This window comes from Theobroma umbraticum, unplaced genomic scaffold, assembly GCF_002168275.2.
Source record: "Theobroma umbraticum cultivar Fairchild unplaced genomic scaffold, ASM216827v3 scaffold_228.0, whole genome shotgun sequence".
Lineage (NCBI taxonomy): Eukaryota > Viridiplantae > Streptophyta > Magnoliopsida > Malvales > Malvaceae > Theobroma > Theobroma umbraticum.
The window spans coordinates 2,183,820-2,203,777 of record NW_018397274.1 but is presented as its reverse complement, the minus strand read 5'-3'; the positions used below and the strand labels follow the sequence as shown (position 1 = coordinate 2,203,777).

General features: G+C 32.9%; 2 protein-coding genes across 4 annotated transcripts in view; one reads left to right on the top strand and one right to left on the bottom strand.

Annotated features, from left to right (window-relative positions):
* Window positions 1-3,543: 3,543 nt before the first annotated feature.
* SAR3 (SUPPRESSOR OF AUXIN RESISTANCE 3) lies at window positions 3,544-13,884 on the bottom strand. Of its 2 annotated transcripts, XM_021442544.2 has the most exons (7): window positions 13,507-13,884; window positions 10,350-12,961; window positions 9,787-9,910; window positions 8,837-8,985; window positions 8,429-8,526; window positions 4,278-4,318; window positions 4,059-4,166 (listed from the first exon to the last, which is right to left on the bottom strand). In XM_021442544.2, exons 1-6 carry the CDS (start codon window positions 13,535-13,537, stop codon window positions 4,300-4,302), a joined length of 3,033 nt encoding a protein of 1,010 aa, XP_021298219.1. In that variant the 5' UTR covers window positions 13,538-13,884; the 3' UTR covers window positions 4,059-4,166; window positions 4,278-4,299. The 2 variants fall into 2 exon arrangements, with proteins under 2 accessions (XP_021298218.1, XP_021298219.1); XM_021442543.2 differs by lacking the exon at window positions 4,278-4,318 and having other exon boundaries at window positions 3,544-4,166; window positions 13,507-13,882.
* A 2,512-nt stretch (window positions 13,885-16,396) lies between these two features.
* The window catches only part of LOC110427141 (protein RAE1), a 4,917-nt gene continuing 1,355 nt past the window's right edge, over window positions 16,397-19,958 (top strand). The window contains exons 1-9 of one of the 2 annotated variants that reach the window (XM_021442566.2): window positions 16,397-16,574; window positions 16,659-16,749; window positions 17,292-17,378; window positions 17,577-17,654; window positions 17,753-17,946; window positions 18,349-18,490; window positions 18,953-19,033; window positions 19,423-19,551; window positions 19,702-19,779. In XM_021442566.2, coding sequence (XP_021298241.1) covers window positions 16,696-16,749; window positions 17,292-17,378; window positions 17,577-17,654; window positions 17,753-17,946; window positions 18,349-18,490; window positions 18,953-19,033; window positions 19,423-19,551; window positions 19,702-19,779 — 843 coding nt within the window. In that variant the 5' untranslated portion in view covers window positions 16,397-16,574; window positions 16,659-16,695. The remainder of the gene's footprint in view (window positions 16,575-16,658; window positions 16,750-17,291; window positions 17,379-17,576; window positions 17,655-17,752; window positions 17,947-18,348; window positions 18,491-18,952; window positions 19,034-19,422; window positions 19,552-19,701; window positions 19,780-19,958) is intronic. The other variant, XM_021442565.2, reaches the window with a different exon arrangement.

Below are 19,958 nucleotides of genomic sequence, written 5' to 3'. Positions count from 1 at the left end.
GCTTATTCCTTTACTTTTTCTATCTTTGTTTTCTCTGACTTTTTGTTATTTTCAAGTTTTTGGTTCTTTTTTCTTCCTTTTTCCTCACCTTGCTCATTCCGTCCATAAACCGGTCAGCCTCCAAACCAACGACGCCTCCTTTTGCTTCAATAGTTGTTATTTCGTAGCACAACTAGCTCAATCCACTCGCTCCCTTTGCTGACCCACCATATTTATTCAAACTTCCCTTCTCTTCCCCTTGCTCTTCTTCCTACATCATCATTTTCTTTCCTTTTGATCGATTGTACCATTGTTCTTTATTTCTTTTGTTAACAATATGATGGCAAGAAGGCTTTTCAACAAAAAATATGAACCTCCTAAGGATTAAATTCCTCAAGTAGCATAAACAATTTTATTTTTAAAGGTTGTGAATTTTTTCTTTTTCTCTTTGCTTTGAATCGATTTTTGTGTTAATTGTTAGCAAAACTGATAAACAAAAAAAAAAATAAAGTAAGTAAATATAGGAAAATGTCTGAGACATGATTTTACTATTCTTAAGGATAATTTTTTTTTTAGAGTACGAAACTTGGTGCAAAAGGACTGTAGTGGTTATCCTCTAGGATTTAACAGACCATTCCTTATTAGTTTGTACAAACTAGTAAAATATAGTAAAAATAACAGAAAGACTTTTTCGGAGGAAAAACAAACTCAATAGGAAAGTAAGAAAAATAGATAAAATATGTAGAAAAGCAAAAGGACTGTAGTGGTTATCCTTTGGAATTTAACAGACCATTCCTTATTAGTTTGTACAAACTAGTAAAAGATAGTAAAAATAACAAAAAGACTTTTTCGGAGGAAAAACAAACTCAATAGGAAAGTAAGAAAAATAGATAAAATATGTAAAAAAGCTTTAAAGGAGATGAGAGAACTGGAATTGTTTAGCTAAGGTACAAAAAGTTTACTTAAGCCTAACCCATATGTATATTCAAGTGCAAGATGAGAAATATGAATTTCTCAAGGCCTGGCTTGATCTCGTGTGTGCCTAAGTCCACTGTTTTTTCCTTCCTTGCAACAAACCTATAATGGGTTTACTTATTTAAAGCAATTACATCTTTATATACCTTAGTAATGTGGAATGTTTAAACTTTATGAAATATATTATTTTTTCAACAATCTCTCAAATATTTCGTAAGGTTTCATAAGAAGTTTTGTTAGATCAAATTTCATTGAAGTGTGATGAATCGTGATGAACTAGCCTTAGAGAGAATGAAAAAAAATCACGAAATTTTGATGAAGTTGTAACTTCTGTGAACCAAAAATTCTTTGTGTGAGATATGATTTCCATCAACTACATTACGTCCCCATAATTTTTATTGTTCAACTTAGTTTTGCCCAAATAAACCATGCGCGTGCCTAGTTATTCATAAATGCTTTAGAGAATTTATCACAATTTTCATAGGAGTGGCTCCATTCCACACTTATATATGTGATTCTATCAATTGTATACTACAATTTAATACACTACTCATAAAGAATATGGAAATCGTTAAGAATTTAAATCAATCTCTCTTGCTTTATAGTTTGCGCTATTCACACACCATATGAGGGATAACAATTTTAATAGTGCATTAATTTATTAACAAATAACTTGTTATTACCTATATAAACCTACGTCATAAGATCTCCAATCATATAGGTTGAGTTACTATTATTTGTTTATTTCCTCAATTGGCTTAAATCCATTCCCCTCAATGTATTATTAATCAATTTTCTTCCCAGGGGTTTAATTAAAGGATCGACCAAATTCAGCTTTAACTTCACATAATTAATGGAAATAATTCCATCTCTAAACAACTATTTTATTATATCACGTCTCAAACGAATGTGTCTATTTCTATCCTTGAAAGTTTTATTCTTTACAATGGCTATTGCCATTTGGCAATTACATAGACACAAAAGGTGTTGGTTAATTTCTAACAAAATATCAGATAAAAGATTTCTTAACCACTCCACCTCATTGTTAGCCAACTCTAAAGCTACAAATTTTGACTTCATTGTAGATTTAACAATTATTGTTTGTTTGGTTGATTTCCTAGCATCCCCGCCAAAGGTGGATACATAACCATTTGTGGATTTGGTTTCATTTAAATTTGAGATCTAGTTATCATCACTATACTTTTCAAATGCAGCGAAAAATCCATTATATACAATACTATAGTTTATGATACCTCTCAAGTATTTCATTGCTCTGCTCAAAGCAGTCCAATAATCTTATTGGAACTGTGCGTATATCTACTCAGTCTACACATAACATAAGTTATATCAGGTTGAGTATAATTCATCAAATACATTAGATTCCCAATAATTTAAGCATACACTGTCATTTTAATTTTTCTTTAATCGAAGACTACTATCATAAAGAGTACTCATAAGTGTGACATCAAAATGTCTAAACTTTTTAAGTAGCCTCTCAACATAATGCTCTTATATTAGCATTAAGTCACAATCACATCTGATGATTTTAATATTCAAAATAACATTGGCTTCTCCTAGGTCTTTCATATCAAATTTAAAAATCAATAAATATTTTATTTTATTGACCACATCAATGAATGTACCAAAATTAAGCATATCATCAACATATAAGTTAATAATCACACATTCACTATTAATAATTTTTGTGCACACATATTTATCAATCCAATAGTAAAAAATCCATTAATAACAAGAGTTTGATCAAATTTCTCTTGCCATTGTTTTGATGCTTGTTTCAAGCCATATAAAGATTTAGTCAATTTACAAATTTTATTTTTTTGATCAGGAAAAACACATCCCTCGAGTTGTGTCATATAAATCTCTTTTTCTAAATCACTATTTAGAAAAGCAACTTTATTGTCTATTTGATGAACAACAAGTTTGTAAATCAAAGCTAAGAAAAATAAAACACGAATAAATGAAATTCTTGTTATTGGAGCAAAAGTATCAAAATAGTTAATGTTTTGTTTTTGAGTAAAACCTTTTGTAACTAATCTAGCTTTCTATTTATTAATAGAACCATCAAGATTAATTTTTTTAAAAAAAAAATTCATTTACAACCAATTGGTTTGGCTTTAAGTGGTAAATAAATTAATTTTCAAGTGTGATTTTATACAATCGAATCAATCTCGTTGTGTATAACTTTTTTTCAAAATAGACTTTCTTTAAAAAAAATTATGTTAACATAAATTAAAATATCATTATTTACAAGATAAGTATAAAAATCATTATAAAAAAAAATTTCTTTGTTTGGTGTTTTACTTCTTCTCAAATAATTATTTTATATTTCAAAATTATTTTTATTAAAAAATGTATGAAAAATTGTATCAATTCTCAATGAATAAATATTATATTTTAGTTGCTAATTTGTCTCAACTTTATCATTTTTTTTACTAATTATGAGTTAGCTTAGCTTTTATAAATCATTTTAACATGATATTTATTTTTTAATACTTAGATTGTTTATGAATACAATAAATACCATATGATTACTAAAATATAAATATATTTTAATAAATATTATTTTGTCTATATTACACAAGTGCAATGCAAAAATATACTCTAATGAGCTTAACAAATACCTTCAAGTACGGATCTATGTTTTCACTCCAAAAGATATACATATTAAGCGAAAAAAAACTTTCACCCTTAAACCCAAAACTCATTGCATCTCTTATTGCCATACAAACTATATACGGTGTTTGTGCCCCTTGTTACTGGGGAGAGCTTGGGGAGGCCGGATTTGACTAAAAAGAAGAAAGAAAATATTTTCCCTTCTACAGACCTTATAACTGCAAAGAGGTTTGTGCATCAACTGGATTGATATCTATTCACTGAATTTCGATGAATCCTACTGAACAATTACAAGAAATAAGTGCAACATAAAATACTCAAAAACTTTTACAACATGCACAGACACCAAAATCAAAATATAACATCAACAGATTAAGACAAACTAACTCGCCACTTCTGAAAGATGGCAAGTAAAAAGTGTAACTGCATCCTGCAAATGATTCGAACGAAGGTCTTCGGGAATGGGGGCGCTGAAGACGGTATCAAAGCAGCTTAACTGGTCATCACGCGTAGGACCCTCACTAATGTCAGAAAGCAGCAAATCACATATCTCCTCTGCCATCTTTGAATAAGCCACTCTGCACCATAGTTTCGAAAAGACTGTCAATCACTAGAAACCAAGAACGTAGGGAAGATGTGAATGATACTGAAAACCACAAGGATAAAAAGGTAACATGCCCAAAGCTTGCCTTTAGGCCCCTTGCCCTCTCTTTATTTAGCAAACTGCTTTCTGAAGATCCGACAAATGATTGCCAAGTCAGGAATTAAAGAGTTGGGTCATTGAGAAAAGATATCGCTAAATATAGAAATGAGCATACATGCTCACATAGGGGATTATAAATGTCAAAGGAAATCAAAGACACAACTCCTTTTATATCGTCTCTATGAACCACTTCACATTTTTGCTAAAATTATTTTACTAATAATTTGCAATGAACATTCTTCAGTAAATCCATTTATCAGCCATCTATTAAAGCTGCATAATCTTTAAACTCTTTAAACCCTTTATCATTTGGCTTAATCAAAGCCCAAGCTTATAACCATCAACATATTTATAGACATGCAATGACTACCTGAGTGTGTCCATTGTATACATATCCTAGAGCCATCAAACCCCACCTATTGGTGATTTTTCTGAATACAAGGCTTTTTTTTATATCTTTTTTCCAATCGTTTTGGTTTCTCCCAGCAACTTTCTACAAGGAAGAGTGACAATAGTGAACAACATGAATTATTTGTTTCTTCTTGTGTCTTTTTCCATTTATGGAAACTAGAACTTCTAGGAAACCAAAAATCACTATCAGGAAGAGATTTGAATCAAAATATATTAGTCTACAGGCATTTTCCCAAGAAGGTTTACCTTTGTCTTTTGCTATATATGCAGTTTGTTAATTACACAGAATCAAATAGCATACCAGCAAGCACCCAACTTAAACAAACTGGTCCCTATGGCAACTAAATCCACCATAGAAATTCTTGTAAAATTCCCAGAATCTTAAAAAGTTACATGCATCCCATATTTTGAGTTAGAGACTCATTCCAACTTCATGAAGAGGTCAAATTCGAAGACTACAATGTGAGTTTATAATTTCATGAAAATTGCGAGGTCTTGCAAATGACATAATTCTTAGGTCAAATCTATAACAAATTCTTCTGCTACAGGTTCTAACAAATTAAAGGATAGATCCAACAATTTAATATTGCTATCAATAGATAGTTCACTAAAGCAGTTTCTCATTTTCATTCCATAAAATAATTTAACACATGGCACCTAAATTAGAAATGCACAGCAATTAAGTCACTAGTTGGTGAATCATCCTCACATGCACATAGTATGTGTATGGTTAAGTAATAAAAAAAAAATACAGTGTTCTAGAAGAAAAATGTAAATTGTAGGAAAGGCATGCAATCGCCTTTCAAAAAAAGAAAGGCTTCTAATCAAGATGAGAAAAGTAGGACTGTTAAAGGAAAAAAAAAGTTAAAATAGGGAACTTAGGAGGATGTTTTACCAAGTTAAATAAGAGTCTAACTACTTGTCAAAAAAAAAAAGTCTAATTTATTTCGAACATAAAAAATGAAGAACATCGAGGTGATAAAATGCCAATTCAGCTAGTCACTTTATATAATATTAGAGCTAAGCAGGCACACAATGCACCTATGAATGCCAAAATATCCAACTCATCAGTTGGCCCTTGATCACAATGTTGGGCATAATACTCAAATAAGCCCTTGAGCTTCATTTGAAAATGGAAATCGACCCTTATCATTTATTGCATGAAATTAAGCTCATAAACTCCAGTTTCATTGTAATTACAACCAATAAATCTGAAAATGGGTGATATTAAGTCTAATGGAGATAATGGAGCATTGATCCATGTTATCTTTGCTTTGCTTGCAGCCAAAAAACCATTATCTAAAAAACAAAAACATGAGGTGGACCAGAAATTTTGTACTTTTTATTTTTTAACTGGCAAAAAGAATGTAACTTATTAAAAAAACTTTTGGTTTTATTGTTTTTTATTTCTTTCTTCTCTTCCTTTCATGACCTCTTCCCTGCTGACGAGATTGCCAGCCTCATATAAGCATCTTAACACCAGATCTAGAGTCCTGCTAATCAGATCTTGCCTGCATTGCCAGATCCAGCTCAAGCCAGATCTGATATCGATGATACTGAAACAAATGGAGAGCCAAATAACAGAGTATGAGGCTTCTAGGTCATCAAAGATGCACACAACCCCACTCTCTTCAAGAGGCTTATTGTCATCATCACTAAAGGAATAGACAAAATTTGTGAGGGAAGAAGAGGGCTTTGGCAAATTTGATATGGGTTCCGATTATTTTTTCTTTTTAGTTTTCAATTTCATTGAAAGTTTATGTCTCCATTTTAAAAAAAAAATTTAAAGCTTATTTCTTTGGTATGTTTGGCATTTGTTTCTTTAAGCTTTATTGAACAATTTTGATGGGCTGTTGTATTTGCTATAGGATTAACTGCTACCAGATTCAAACTATTTTTTGGCGTCTTTAGTACCGAAACATTTGTTTTCTCCACATCATTGTCAATGACATTACATGCAAGTTTATGGTCCATAGAAGTGTGATTTGATGCTATGATTTTCAAGTTTGGTTTTCCCCTTAATAACAGTTTTAGTTTTGGTCTTCCTTTCAAGTTTGATTCTCTGATTGTAAATTTGTAATTATTGTTGCCATCATTTCTTTTTTTTTTTTCATTATGAGTCTAACTGTTGCAAAATCCCTAACAGTATTTTTTTTCTTTGATTTTTAATATGTACTTGGAGAAAGAACTGTCTTAAAAATATCTTAAGAAGATTCTTTTTCTTTTTCCAATTTTTTAATCCATTTGAAAATAATCCACATCAGCATTTTCTATTGACTGCACCAGCCAGCCAGGCATGTTAAAACAGAATATGGAATATTCAGTGACATCTAAGGTCTGAATCCACCCAAATAGGGGTTCATATCCATAATTTCATGCAATAATAGAGGGCTTATTTCCATTTTTCAGTGAAGTTCAAGGGCTTACTTGGGTATTATGGTTATCTGCAAATAATTTGGCTTCCCCTCTTTTCCAAATTGAGGTTCATTTTTTTAGTGTACAAAATCTGGTTCCTTATTAGACAGCTGATGATAGCTGTAGCTCAAATGAAAACACTGGATTGAACTACTTTCAAGTTGATAAGGGCAAAAAAATGCCAGAGTACCTTCTAAATGATTTAAATCAAATCCATGCAATTAGAAACAACATTATGACTAAATATCATTGATGATGAGTGATGACTAAGGCTTTTGTCACACAACCTATTCCATAACAGATCATTAGTAGCCATGAAAAGAAATAGCTCCAAGGATATGTGCTGACAAACACAGGAATATTATAAATAACATTATAAACTTATTGAAGTTGAGGTCAAGCTTGGAGAGTTGCAGACTTTGATGGTTTGCTAGGTAGTAATTTTGCCTTCATGTAAGTAGAGTTTATGGACATGTTCTCATTAGTGGCTTGTAACCATGCACCCATGAACCAACAGTTAATTTTCTTTATGGCCATGTTGGCCAGTACTATTTGGTAGTTTATTCCTTTTTTCATGTATGAAGTGGTAGTTTTCCTTTTTCTTGTATTTAGGGCTGTTAGGCACAATTAATGAATGTGTGAGCTTTCTCTCAATTTTAGCTAAACTTAATAATTTTCCCCCTTCCACTAGAGTACTTAACAAATTTCACACTACTGTTAATGGAAAAATGTGAAAGGCAAAGAACAAAAGAGGTTTGTTATCATGAATTCACTGTCAAATTTCTACTGGAACCAAGTGAATAAAATGATAACATATCATAATGAAAAAGGAAATCTGTAAGAAAAATTATGAAAACTCGCTACACAGACATAAGCTAGGTAAGCAGAGATGTCAATCTATTTCCTGCATATAATTAAAGGTAATGAAATGACAGGTATTTAAATCAACTTGCAAGCCCAGACAGATAGGCTCAGACACTAGACAGTAGACTTTACCAGCTAAGTTAGTTAATACCTTCACAATTGAGCAATTGTATATAAGAACTAAGTCTCTACATTTGTACTTCTTTTAATCATAGGAAGATCAAAAAATTGGCTGAAATAAATTATTGTAAGCTTGTTGGTATCTACTTTATATCATTTAGTTCTTGTCCCCTGTGTTTTGAAGTAAGATGATACTAATCAAACTTCGTGCCATCACAAGCTGAGATTCTCATATTAAAACTTTTCAATGTGACAAGTTCCATTCTACATTCAAATCCAATCAATCTATCTACACACACACCCAAGAAGCAGGATCAACATAAATACCTTGCATCAACTGGTAACCTGCCACCCCAAACTGCAAAAGACTCATGCAAACGACCAAGAAAGTCCCTACAAGCTGCATTTTTGCTGTCAAGAGAATCCTGTAAACGCAACAAAATGTTCATCAGCATTTTCTTGTAAAAAGAAGTACATAAAATTTGGTTCAACAGCTTGAGGTTACAGCCCCATTAAGATGCAGCTAAAGTTTACAAGTGATTGAAGCTGTACTAATAGCATAACTGAAGCTAAGGACTGCACTCAACACAACCCTATGAAGCTGCAGCTGTAATTTACAAATGATTCACTACTGTGAATGACATGATTGATTAATAAATGAACCATCCAACAAGTGTTAGCCTAAATTCAGAACTAGACTCTACTATGCCATTGATATTTGCATGAATTTCTTACCTGTTCACCCATAGTATTGTTGTCCTCCTGCAATGAACTTCTTACTACATAGAATGAAATGTAAATTCCAGCTCCCAAGTCCCAATTTTCAATTTCTGACTTGTGGTCCTCCATTGACGTTGCAATCCTCCATACCTCAGAGTGATTGGCTGCATATAGAAAAAAAATAAAGGACTCGGATCAACATTATTGAAGGTAATTGAGACTTCTCAGTTCTTCAATGGCCCAAAATTGTACATCTAAATTCTTTAATCTAGTATAAATATATGGAAAAAAATTCAAATGTAAATTGGTTTTTGAGACAAAATTAAATAACTAAGATTGATCCCAATAAGTAGTTGAGATCCATGTTTACACGAGTCTGTGCCCCTAAACAGTGCAAATTGAGACTGCCACCTCCCAAGTTATAAGACTCATGCATCCATAAACATGGCAAATATGCTCTAAATACATGGATATAAACAGATAATTCATAGAGTAAATTACAAGAACCCCCTTGGTTGTATAGCTTAATTACAATTCTCAAGTTTTTCAAAAATATGCACTTTTCCCTTCAAATATAACTTTTCTAGTTCTAACTTCCTTTTTATACGTATTTTACAAGGCTAAATGAATATTTTTAGGGGTGTGAAGAGGTAACTTGTATATTAAGAAAAAAAGACTCCAGAGGAAATTCTTTCATGCTATGTGGTTTTGTGTTTCACCATAATTCGTAACACACATCAATTCCTTTGAGGTCTGAACCAATTAATCTCAGCAGGTACAACATCATAATCATTTGTGATTACAAATTTTATTATCACGCTTCTTCTTTTATTGGGGAAGAGAAAAGGGGGGAGGATTGAATTCGATTTTAAGTCACATCAACAAGGCATGAAAAAATGAGATAACAGGACAACAAAACTCAAAAGGCACAAATGAATTACTTAATCTGCAATATAAGATCTTACCAGACAAGAATAATGCATGAGATACTGAAGTCATGAAAATAGAATGAGCTTTTTGCCAACTTGCGCATTCCAGAAAGTGCTCGAGAGCCTTTGGCAAATCCCCATGATAATTGAAATAAACTGCCTGCACCATAAGAGGAAATTTTCACAACAAGAAACAACACTCAAGTTTCAAAGGATTTTTCAGCCAGCATGAGTGCTCTGTTTCTCTCTCTCAACAACATCTACACAAGCACACAGACAGAGAGATACAAGCATAGAGCAGGACAAATCAAGATTGATAGTAATTTTTATAAAAGTCCATCTTAAAGAAAAAGTAACATTTCAACTTCTTTGTTTTTTCTCAAAAAGAATTCCACCTTACCAGGATGCTGATATTCTGCCACTAGGCAAAGAATCTAAAACTAATGATGGATCTAACCCACATAGAGCATCTAATGTACCAGCAAAGCATTGAATGTTAACATAGAATACCAATTAGGCTAGACCAACAAGAAGTGAAAAACAAAGGACTTCAGACACACAAAGTTAGAACAATGACATCTAGAAAACCAATAACATACCATAGCTTCATGCAACCATTGCAATGGAACACCCAAGTCCTCGATAAATTGGCGTTGCGATCCTTGTGAACTCCAAGATTCACAATATTGAAACAAAATTTCCCGGATAAGAATAGCTTGAAGATAAGGATAATCATCACGGTAGGGCATGTGAAGGGCTACGTAGATAGCCCAATGGCACTGCCCCTGACATAGCAACTGGGATATAAGTCCCATGTCAAGAGCTTGAAGATCATTAGAACAGAAAGCACCAACAGTCTCCAAGATAGCCCGCTGATGCCAGATCATATGGTAGTCAAGTGGATCGTGTGTTGAAGAGAATGTGCTAAACATTGTCTTCAGGGAGCATAATTGACTCTCTTCACTGGCATGCAGAAGCATAAGATAGTATGAAAGATCAAATCGTTCCACTCTACTCCAATTTGCATTCTCTTCGACAGGTCCTTCATCAACATAAATTGGAAGAGGAAATGGAGCTTTTCCATCATCAAGAAGTTGCTGATAAGTTTGAAACACAGTGGGCAATGTAGTATCTGGTGGCAGGTGATACCACATCAACAATCCTAAGAATCTCTTCCAGTCAATCTTAATGCCATGCATAGCACCAAGAATATTACCAGCAAGCAACTCATAAAGCCGAATCCTATCCTTCTCAATGAACTTGAAGTCCAGCCCATTAATTTTCCAAATATCAAGCTGCATTGCAACATCAGAACGATTAACTGTTGATCCACCAGCCTGGCTTAGTAAACAAGCCAGTCTAACATCTCCTTTAGAAGCAGCCAGCTCCACAGCTGCATCCAATTGTCTCCCAGTCAAGAGAAAGAATAAGTGTTCCAAATAACCTGAATCATTCACAGAACTTACTCCTTCTTGTACACGGTGACAAACACTTTCTTGCAGCCAACAACTAAACTCTGCCCTTCGAATAAGAGGCAGTGATTCCAGGTCAACTTCTGAAGGACCTTCCTTGATATCTTGCATCTCGTCTTCCTCATTATCAGCGCCCATAGATTTCAGTTGAGCAGTAGTTTCCCTTTCTGAAAAAAGAACCTTTATCAATTCCCAGACCATTACTTGATGCATCAAAACCAAGCGAGCAGACGAAGACAGACCAGGAACCTCCAACTGCCTCTCGATAATGTCTATATAGCTCCTACAAATCTCAGAAAGCTCTAAGCGATTAGAGACAACCTTCAGAAGCTTCAACTTAAAGTATCCAACTTCCAAATCTTTTTCTTCATAATTTAGGGCCTTGTGAAGATTCAATGGAGCGTCAAAAGCAAAGTCAACAAGTTCTTTCTTTACTTTGTTATTTTCATCTCTAACTACTTTATCAATTGCCACTTTTTCCATATTGATTACAGAAGACAATACTCTCTGGGAGTCATTACTACCTACAGGTGCACCAGAGTGGACAAGAATGCCATTTGGGCCCCAACCCACACGAAATGATCTACCCATGAACAATGCTGCATCAACTATGTTTCTAGAATGGCTACCAGTGACAGGTGTCTCTTGCTTGAGGTCCAGCTTGAAACCTTCTTTTTTAACCGTCTTTAGAGGCATGCCCTTATTTTCTTGTACCATCAGACCATTTCCAGATGAGCTTGAATCAAAATTACCAGAATTATACTCAAGCAAAGCAACTGGGGTTTTCCGTACAACAGGTGGGCTAGACCTACGACTCATCCTCTGATTAGAGTTATGCAGAGGAGACCTTATGTATTCTTTGCCAAAGGCTGGTTTCTGATGAGAAGCTGCCCCTCTAAAATCCTCAATCTCCTCTTCTTCCTCAACAGGAAACATCAACATTCTCATTTCTTTCATCTTCAATGGGTCAAGCCCAAGATGTGCAGGCAGAGAATGAGAAAGCACCGGTCCACTAGTATCTATTTGCATATCTTCATCAATCACAGAATTCTCACCACCATTCATTTCCCCAGGATCTTGGACAGCCCCTGTTGCATCATCCATTATAATATCTTCCTCCTCATCTTCACTCAATCCAAATCTGCTGAAATGGTCAACCAAGAATTTCCATTCACCATTTGCTGGGTCAAATGCAATGAATTGTGCCCCTTGCCTCCTCATGCTCTCTCCTACTTTCGTAACAATACCATCTACCTGCTGTTTTTCCAAGTATAAATTTTTAATTTGAAGCCTCAAAGTTACCTCGGCAGTCTTGTTAAGGCCTTGACCAACCATAGGCTTATTACTTTCATCTTCATATACAATCACCTCGTGCCTATGGAACTTCACAATTTGATCTAAATCCAACCCTCTAACATCAGTATTCCCAAAAAATTTTACACAACCATAACCAATTCTTCCAACCACAAAATCTGGAACTCGGCTGCAGAAACCAGGATCCATGAGTTCCAATGTTACCATATCTTTCAAGCAAGGCTCCATATAATAATCAGGGGAATGCAAACTGGGTAAAGATTCCTTAATTTTTCTTGAAACATAATGTGACATAAAATCAGTAGTTGTAGAAATGCTTCTCTTCTTGTATGGTGGTGTAATCTGTAAATCACAATTTTCCACATCAAAGAGTGTCCCACTTGTAGATTTATCACTTGTTGCACTGTCAATTTCACTCAAAGTCCCTGCAACTCAAATACAACTCAGACATTGAGTAATTTAACACAACTATCTCCCATCTGTAATCAGCTCAAGCTTGCAACGAACAAAAATCAAAAGAAAAAGGAAAAACACCCGTGTTGACCAAACAGCTCAAGCAAACAATTTCATCAATTGGGGAACAAAAATTAATTCCAAAACCCAAACACATGCACACGCCAATACACACCCACATTTTCATCCCCAATTTCTCCGAAAAAAATAATAATCCTCATACATTGCAGTTCTATATTTAATACTTAGAAAGAATTTCCTAACCAACAAAAACTGGGTATCAAACAGAAAAGAACCAGAAAATTAATAGCTGGACTCAAGAACGCCAAATAAAACAAAACGTTGGAATCTAAACACGAAACCCAAAAAAAAAAATTCCTTTTATCTAATCCAAGCAGAATATTAAACTTAACTAAAACAACTCAGTAGTTAATTCATGTTAAACTGCAGGAATTGATTGGCTTAATCCCAAGTACATTTGACAAAAGAAGCAAGAAAGAAAGAGCGAGGGAATTACCTGAAGCCGGGAGCAAAGAAGCGGACGCCATGATTGGCGAGGGAGGGTTTATGAGGGGTTTTGTTCAGCGGCAGTTTTAGATCTTTCGGGGCTCAATCACCTCGATGAGAAGGTGGTGAAGTGAAATAAGAGGGAAAAGGGAAGAGAAAGAAAGAAGGAGGGAGGAATGGGAGGGAAAGGTTTCTCGGGGTGGGCTTGGGTTTTGGAGGGTAGACAGTGAGAGCACTGAGGGCTGTAGCTAGCTACCTCTTAACAGGTCAAATATGAATTTTAGTTTTCCGCCATTTTCATTTTCTCGTTGCTTGCATTTTTACCTTTCGTTTTTGGTCAGAAAACAATCAGAAAATCAAGGTTTAAAGACTGAAAAGAATTTTGAATTGGGGAAGGGATTCCAGCCTGCTGTGCTACAGGAAATATAGATAAAACAATTAATTCCTTTTAATTATAAGTATATAAATAAAAAATTAATGTATTTCAAATTAAAATTTTATATTATAAATCATTATTTATAATCTAATTCGAGTATTATATACCAAAATCATTATCTGAATCTCCTCAAATTCGTGACAAATAGTAGTATTTAGTAGGATATTTTAAATTTTTCTAAAAATAAAATTGTCTTTATTTAACTTTTTTTATTTATAATATTTACTTGAATATAATTATAAAATATCTTAATTTTACTTGATTGAGTTATATAATGAAAGCTATTCGATATGGTTATCATCTCTATTTCTGTTTAGGTAAAGGAAGGTAGTGATGAATTAAATTTTAATATTTAACTTTAAATAATTTTAAAAGGATTGCTAATTGACTAATTGAAAAAACTTTGTTTGACTATTTTAATAATTTGTAATATTTATCTAATTATTCAATAAAAATTAAAAGTCAAATTATGTAATTAGTTTTTATATTTTATCAAAATAAAAAATTTAATCTTTTTCTAATAATTTATAAAAATTAAATTTTATATATTTTTAAAATTAATAATATCAGTTTAATGTATTAAAATTTTTTATTATTTATAGTGATATGGTGTGTGGTTATGTTAACGTGATTTTGTTTATTAATATGACATTAAATTTGATATATGACAATGATGAAAATATCGTTTCACAAATGATGTGATATGATCAAGTATTAATATGAATTTTATAAATATGATATAAAATTATCTAATGTGAGTTAATAATTTTAAACATGATTAGGGAAAAAATCAAAATTATAAATTGATTTGTAAGATTACTGGAAAGAGTATTATGAGACAATGAAAAATTAAATTTTTATGCTTTATAATTTAAAAAAGTAAAAAAAAAAGTGTTGTGAAATAAATAAAAAAATTACGTTATCATTAACGGATTATTATATTACATTAATAAAAAAATAAGGGAGATTTTTTTTAATTTTTAAAAATAAAGTGTTTTTGAAAATAAACCTTTCCATAATTTTAATTGTTTTTAACCAACGCAATAGATTTTGAGACAAAAATGTCCTTAATGAGACATCTTCATTAACGCGCACCATCAAACACACAAAAAATGAAAAAATAAATAGTTAAATATGTAAATAATTTACGAACATCTAATTTTGTGCAAAACATTTATTTTTTTTAAGCGAAGCTTGTGCAAAGCTTGCATGAGAAAGTTTTTTAGATATTTTGGACATGATATTCAGATAATATGAAAAGAGGGATATTAAACCGATCGAGGAACCAGTCTTGATAAATCGAAAGGTTCGAGAATGATGCATAATTAGAAATTCGTGATACGATGGTTAATCGAAAGGAGAGAGATGTGAATCCAAAACATGAAATCGTCGTGCTACAGCAAGTCATATGTGAGACGATTATAGCACGATAGGGTTTAGAGTTTGTGACACGAGTCGGAGGGAATATGCGAGATGACATTGTGAGAATATATGACACGTCAGAGAATGTGACATGACATGACATGGTGGGAATGTGTGACAAGGCTGTGAAATGGTAGGGTTTAGAGTTTGTGACATGCCATAAAAGGAATATGTGAGACGGTAGAGTGAGAATATTTGTGACATAAGTAGGAGGGAAAATGTGATATTACACAGTTAGAGAATGTGGCACGTCATGGTAAGCATATGTGACACGGCTATCATAGGGCAGGGTTCAAAATTTATGACATGCCATGGAGGAAAATATTTATATAATTATTTAATAAAAATTAAAAGTAAAATTATGTAATTAGTTTTTATATTTTATGAAAATAAAAAATTTAATCTTTTTATAATAATTTATAAAAATTAAATCTTTATATTTTTTAAAAATTGATAATATCAATTCAATGTATTTAAAATTGTTTATTATTTATAGTGATATGGTGTGCGGTTATGTTAACGTGATTTTTTTTTATTAATGTGACATTAAATTTGATAATATAACAATAATGAAAGTATTGTTTCACTAATGATGTGATGTGATCAAGTATTAATATGAATTTTATAAATATGATATAAAATTATCTAGTGTGAGTTAATAATTTTAAACATGATTAGGAAAAAAAATCAAAATTATAAATAGATTTCTAAGATTACTGGAAAGAGTATTAAGAGACAATGAAAAATCAAATTTTTATGCTTTATAATTTAAAATAGTAAAAAAAAGTGTTGTAAAATAAATAAAAAAAATTATGTTATCATTAACGGATTATTATATTACATCAAAAAAATATTATATTAATATAAATTTTAATATTGTAATAATTAAATTAACATTATTAATTTTAAAAAATATAAAAATTTAATTTTTATGAGACAGGAGACTAATTTCAAAATTTAATCAAAGTATAATATTATTTAGCCCATACACTGCTTCTGGTAGTGGAAATGATATTAAAAGCTTACCAGCGTAACGGACGCGGTGATGAGGGCGTCCGTCCAACGCAACGCGTGCTCTCCTTAAACCTACACCGCTTCGCACCGCAACAACGAACTTCCCCCATTATATAAAAACCTTTACAGTCTTTGCTTTTCATTTTGCTCAGTTTTCCCTCTCCTTTCAAAAAACAAAATCAATTTTGTCTGTTTGTCCTCCAAAGGTACTTGTTCATTTCTCCCCGTACTCTCGATTCCATCTTATTTATTCGTCAATGCTATGTGAGTGTTTATAATCACAATTTTAGTTTCTTTTTTTTTTATTTTCGCTTAATTTTTGCAGAAATGTCTACTTTCGGTGCTGCCGCTGCTAATCATAACCCTAACAAGTCATTTGAGGTAATATGTTTTATATTATTCACATTTCTCGTGTTAATTTTTAATCTTCTTTTTCTTGTTGTGATTCTTGGTTGTGTATTATGATTTTCTGAGCTTATTTTTTACTATTGAGCATCGTTTTCGTGTTCTTTTAGTCTATATAAATTTTTAGTAAATAATCTTTTGTTCTTGTTACTGCATTTGTTTGATTATTTGGATAGATTGTTTGGCTTTCTAGGGAAAGGAAGAATTTTTTTTTTAAAGAAAGGAAATTATTTCTTTGCTTCACACTAAGGCTTATACCAAGATGCATTTGGTTAAATTAACATTTGAATTAGTGTACTGTGATACGAATTTTATTTATCCCTCTTTTAGTCTTAACTAGCTTTCCCCTTGTCTTTTTAATTTTTCAAGTTAAATATGGGCAGTTAGCAATTTTTTGTGATTAGAGATGCTACCATATACATATGTAAATTTTAATTTAATTTTTGAGAGCTTGGTTGAAGTTTAGGTGTATCTTTTTTTTCATGAAAAGGGATTTTACTTGCAATTTATGATTGTAGGTTTCGCAACCGCCCAGTGATTCTGTTTCAAGCCTTAGTTTCAGTCCCAAGGCCAATATCTTGGTTGCAACTTCATGGGATAATCAGGTTTGTTCATTCTGCTTTGTTTTATTTAATGGTTAATGTTATATTTCTCAATTTTGTTCTTTAAGTTCTTGAATTCTAGTGAGAAAATGAATTATTGAAATTTTATTGAAATTTCTTTCTTTGTTGCTTCTTTTGTTTAGTGGTGGGATGGCTGACGTTTGACAATTCTTTTTATTTTGTTGTTAAATGATTCTGCAGGTGAGATGTTGGGAAATATCACGGAATGGTACAGCCGTTGCTAGTTCGCCAAAGGCATCAATTACTCATGATCAACCGGTAATAGCTCAGGCTTCTTGTATTAGTGACGTATTATTCATTTATTCAATTTATACTTGCACTAAACTAATACTGTTGTGTCCTTGCCCTTTTAAAAGGTTTTGTGCTCAACTTGGAAGGATGATGGAACGACAGTTTTTTCTGGAGGCTGTGACAAGCAGGTTAAGATGTGGCCTTTACTGTCTGGTGGTCAACCAATGACAGTTGCCATGCATGAAGCCCCTATTAAAGAGGTTGCCTGGATCCCAGAAATGAACATGTTAGTCACAGGCAGCTGGGACAAGACATTAAAGTAATATTCCGGTCTCTCCCTCAGTTGTGTACCATTGAGAAATCTGAAATCATGTTTTTTGATATTGGGTCCTAGTGTTTAGGATCATGTTATGAGTTGTGCATTTCATGTGAGGGCAAACTCACCTTCCTGCCTAGTAGGCTTGCCTGCATACTCTACACATCCTTTTTAATGCCAAAGTTGAATTTTCTATTGATAATATAATTATTTGGTCTATTATTTGTTTACATGCACACTCGACGCATTTCCTCGTGTTATTATCTGGTCATTCATGAATTACAGCTTTTACGTATTGCCAGGCATGCAATTTCCCTTTTACTTCATCTATCAATTTCAGCAATTCGATAGTTTTGCATTCGTGTGGTTTTTGATCAACTACTGGTTTTTCACCTTTACATTTAGGTATTGGGATACAAGGCAGCCAAATCCAGTGCATACTCAACAACTTCCTGATCGCTGCTATGCACTCACAGTGAAATATCCATTGATGGTTGTGGGCACTGCAGATAGAAATCTAATAGTTTTTAACTTGCAGAATCCTCAGGTAATGGTTTCTTAGAATTCAATTTATAGATTAAGGTTCTTCCCTCTTTCCAATCTCTCTCTGTCATATAATTTCATATAGTCAAGGCTCCCCCGCTCCCCTCTATCTTGAAAGAATGAGCCATCACTTTTGTCTCATTTTAGTTTGATGTTTGGTATTCTGCAACTAGTATTTCTTTTGGTGGTATGGAATATTGTTGTTCATAGAAGTGGTGGAAGCACTCTCTGGTTTAGAAATAATTTAGTTGAAGGTGCTCTCAGTGTCTTCCTTTTGACTTATTATAAAATCCAACTTTAAAAATGGTCTATGCTAATGTTGTTTTCTACTGTATATGAAGGGGTTGGACATGATGAGTTTAGTATAAATGCTGACTGCTTAATTGAGGAATTACTTCTGTTAATTGTTGGCTTACTTTTTTCTCTTACACCTTCCTTTCTCATAATTTTGCTGAAACACTAACAGACTGAATACAAGAGAGTTGTCTCACCTTTGAAGTATCAGACAAGATGTGTTGCTGCCTTCCCTGACCAGCAAGGTTTCTTGGTAAGTGTGCATTACCTTTGCCTTGCCTTTGACCAGCAAGTTTATGACAATTTGTCACTTTGTTATTTATCTTCTTGCATTTTGCCCTGGTGTTTTGGCTAATAAAAGACATCATTTTGTCTGTGATAAGATAGACCAGTTTTTAGAAGCCTCATTTCCCCAAGTGGTTCAGTTTGTGTGTTTTTCATGGTCATAATGTGCAGTGTTTCCCCCCTCTTTCTGCTCCATCTTTCAAATAGGTTTGCTCTTCAGTGCTGTCAATCTGTAATCATGTTTACTTTCTTCCTTTTCTCTGTTTCTTTCTTTTTGTTGAAGTCATTATGTGGTGTTGTTGAGGGGCTTGGAATAGCTTCATTGCAATTATTGACTTTGGTGTTTTCTTCTTACAGGTTGGTTCAATTGAGGGAAGGGTTGGTGTACACCACCTTGATGATGGACAACAGAATAAAAACTTTACCTTCAAATGCCACAGGGATGGCAGTGAGATATATTCAGTCAACTCGTTAAATTTCCATCCTGTATGTTTCTTTGTTTCTTGTTCATCTTCATGTTGAGTTCTTCAATTTTATGTTTCATGGCATCTATGCTGGGTCCAGGGTATTCATTAACTTTTTGGGAAAGTAAATCTTCTATGTCTCATGATCTCATGTACTTGTTTGTTGTTTCAGATACATCACACTTTTGCCACTGCAGGGTCTGATGGTGCTTTTAATTTTTGGGACAAGGATAGCAAACAGAGACTAAAGGTATTCTTGGAATCCTTCCTCAAGTTAAGCAACAATAAGATCATTTATGAGACAGAACTGTTGTAAGTTTTTTTTTTTTGGGCGAATGGCCTTCTATCCTACTTGTGCACATAATGTTCAAAATTAATAAAATTACTGTTTTTTAAAAACTAATATCAAAGAAAGGAGAGAGAGAGAGA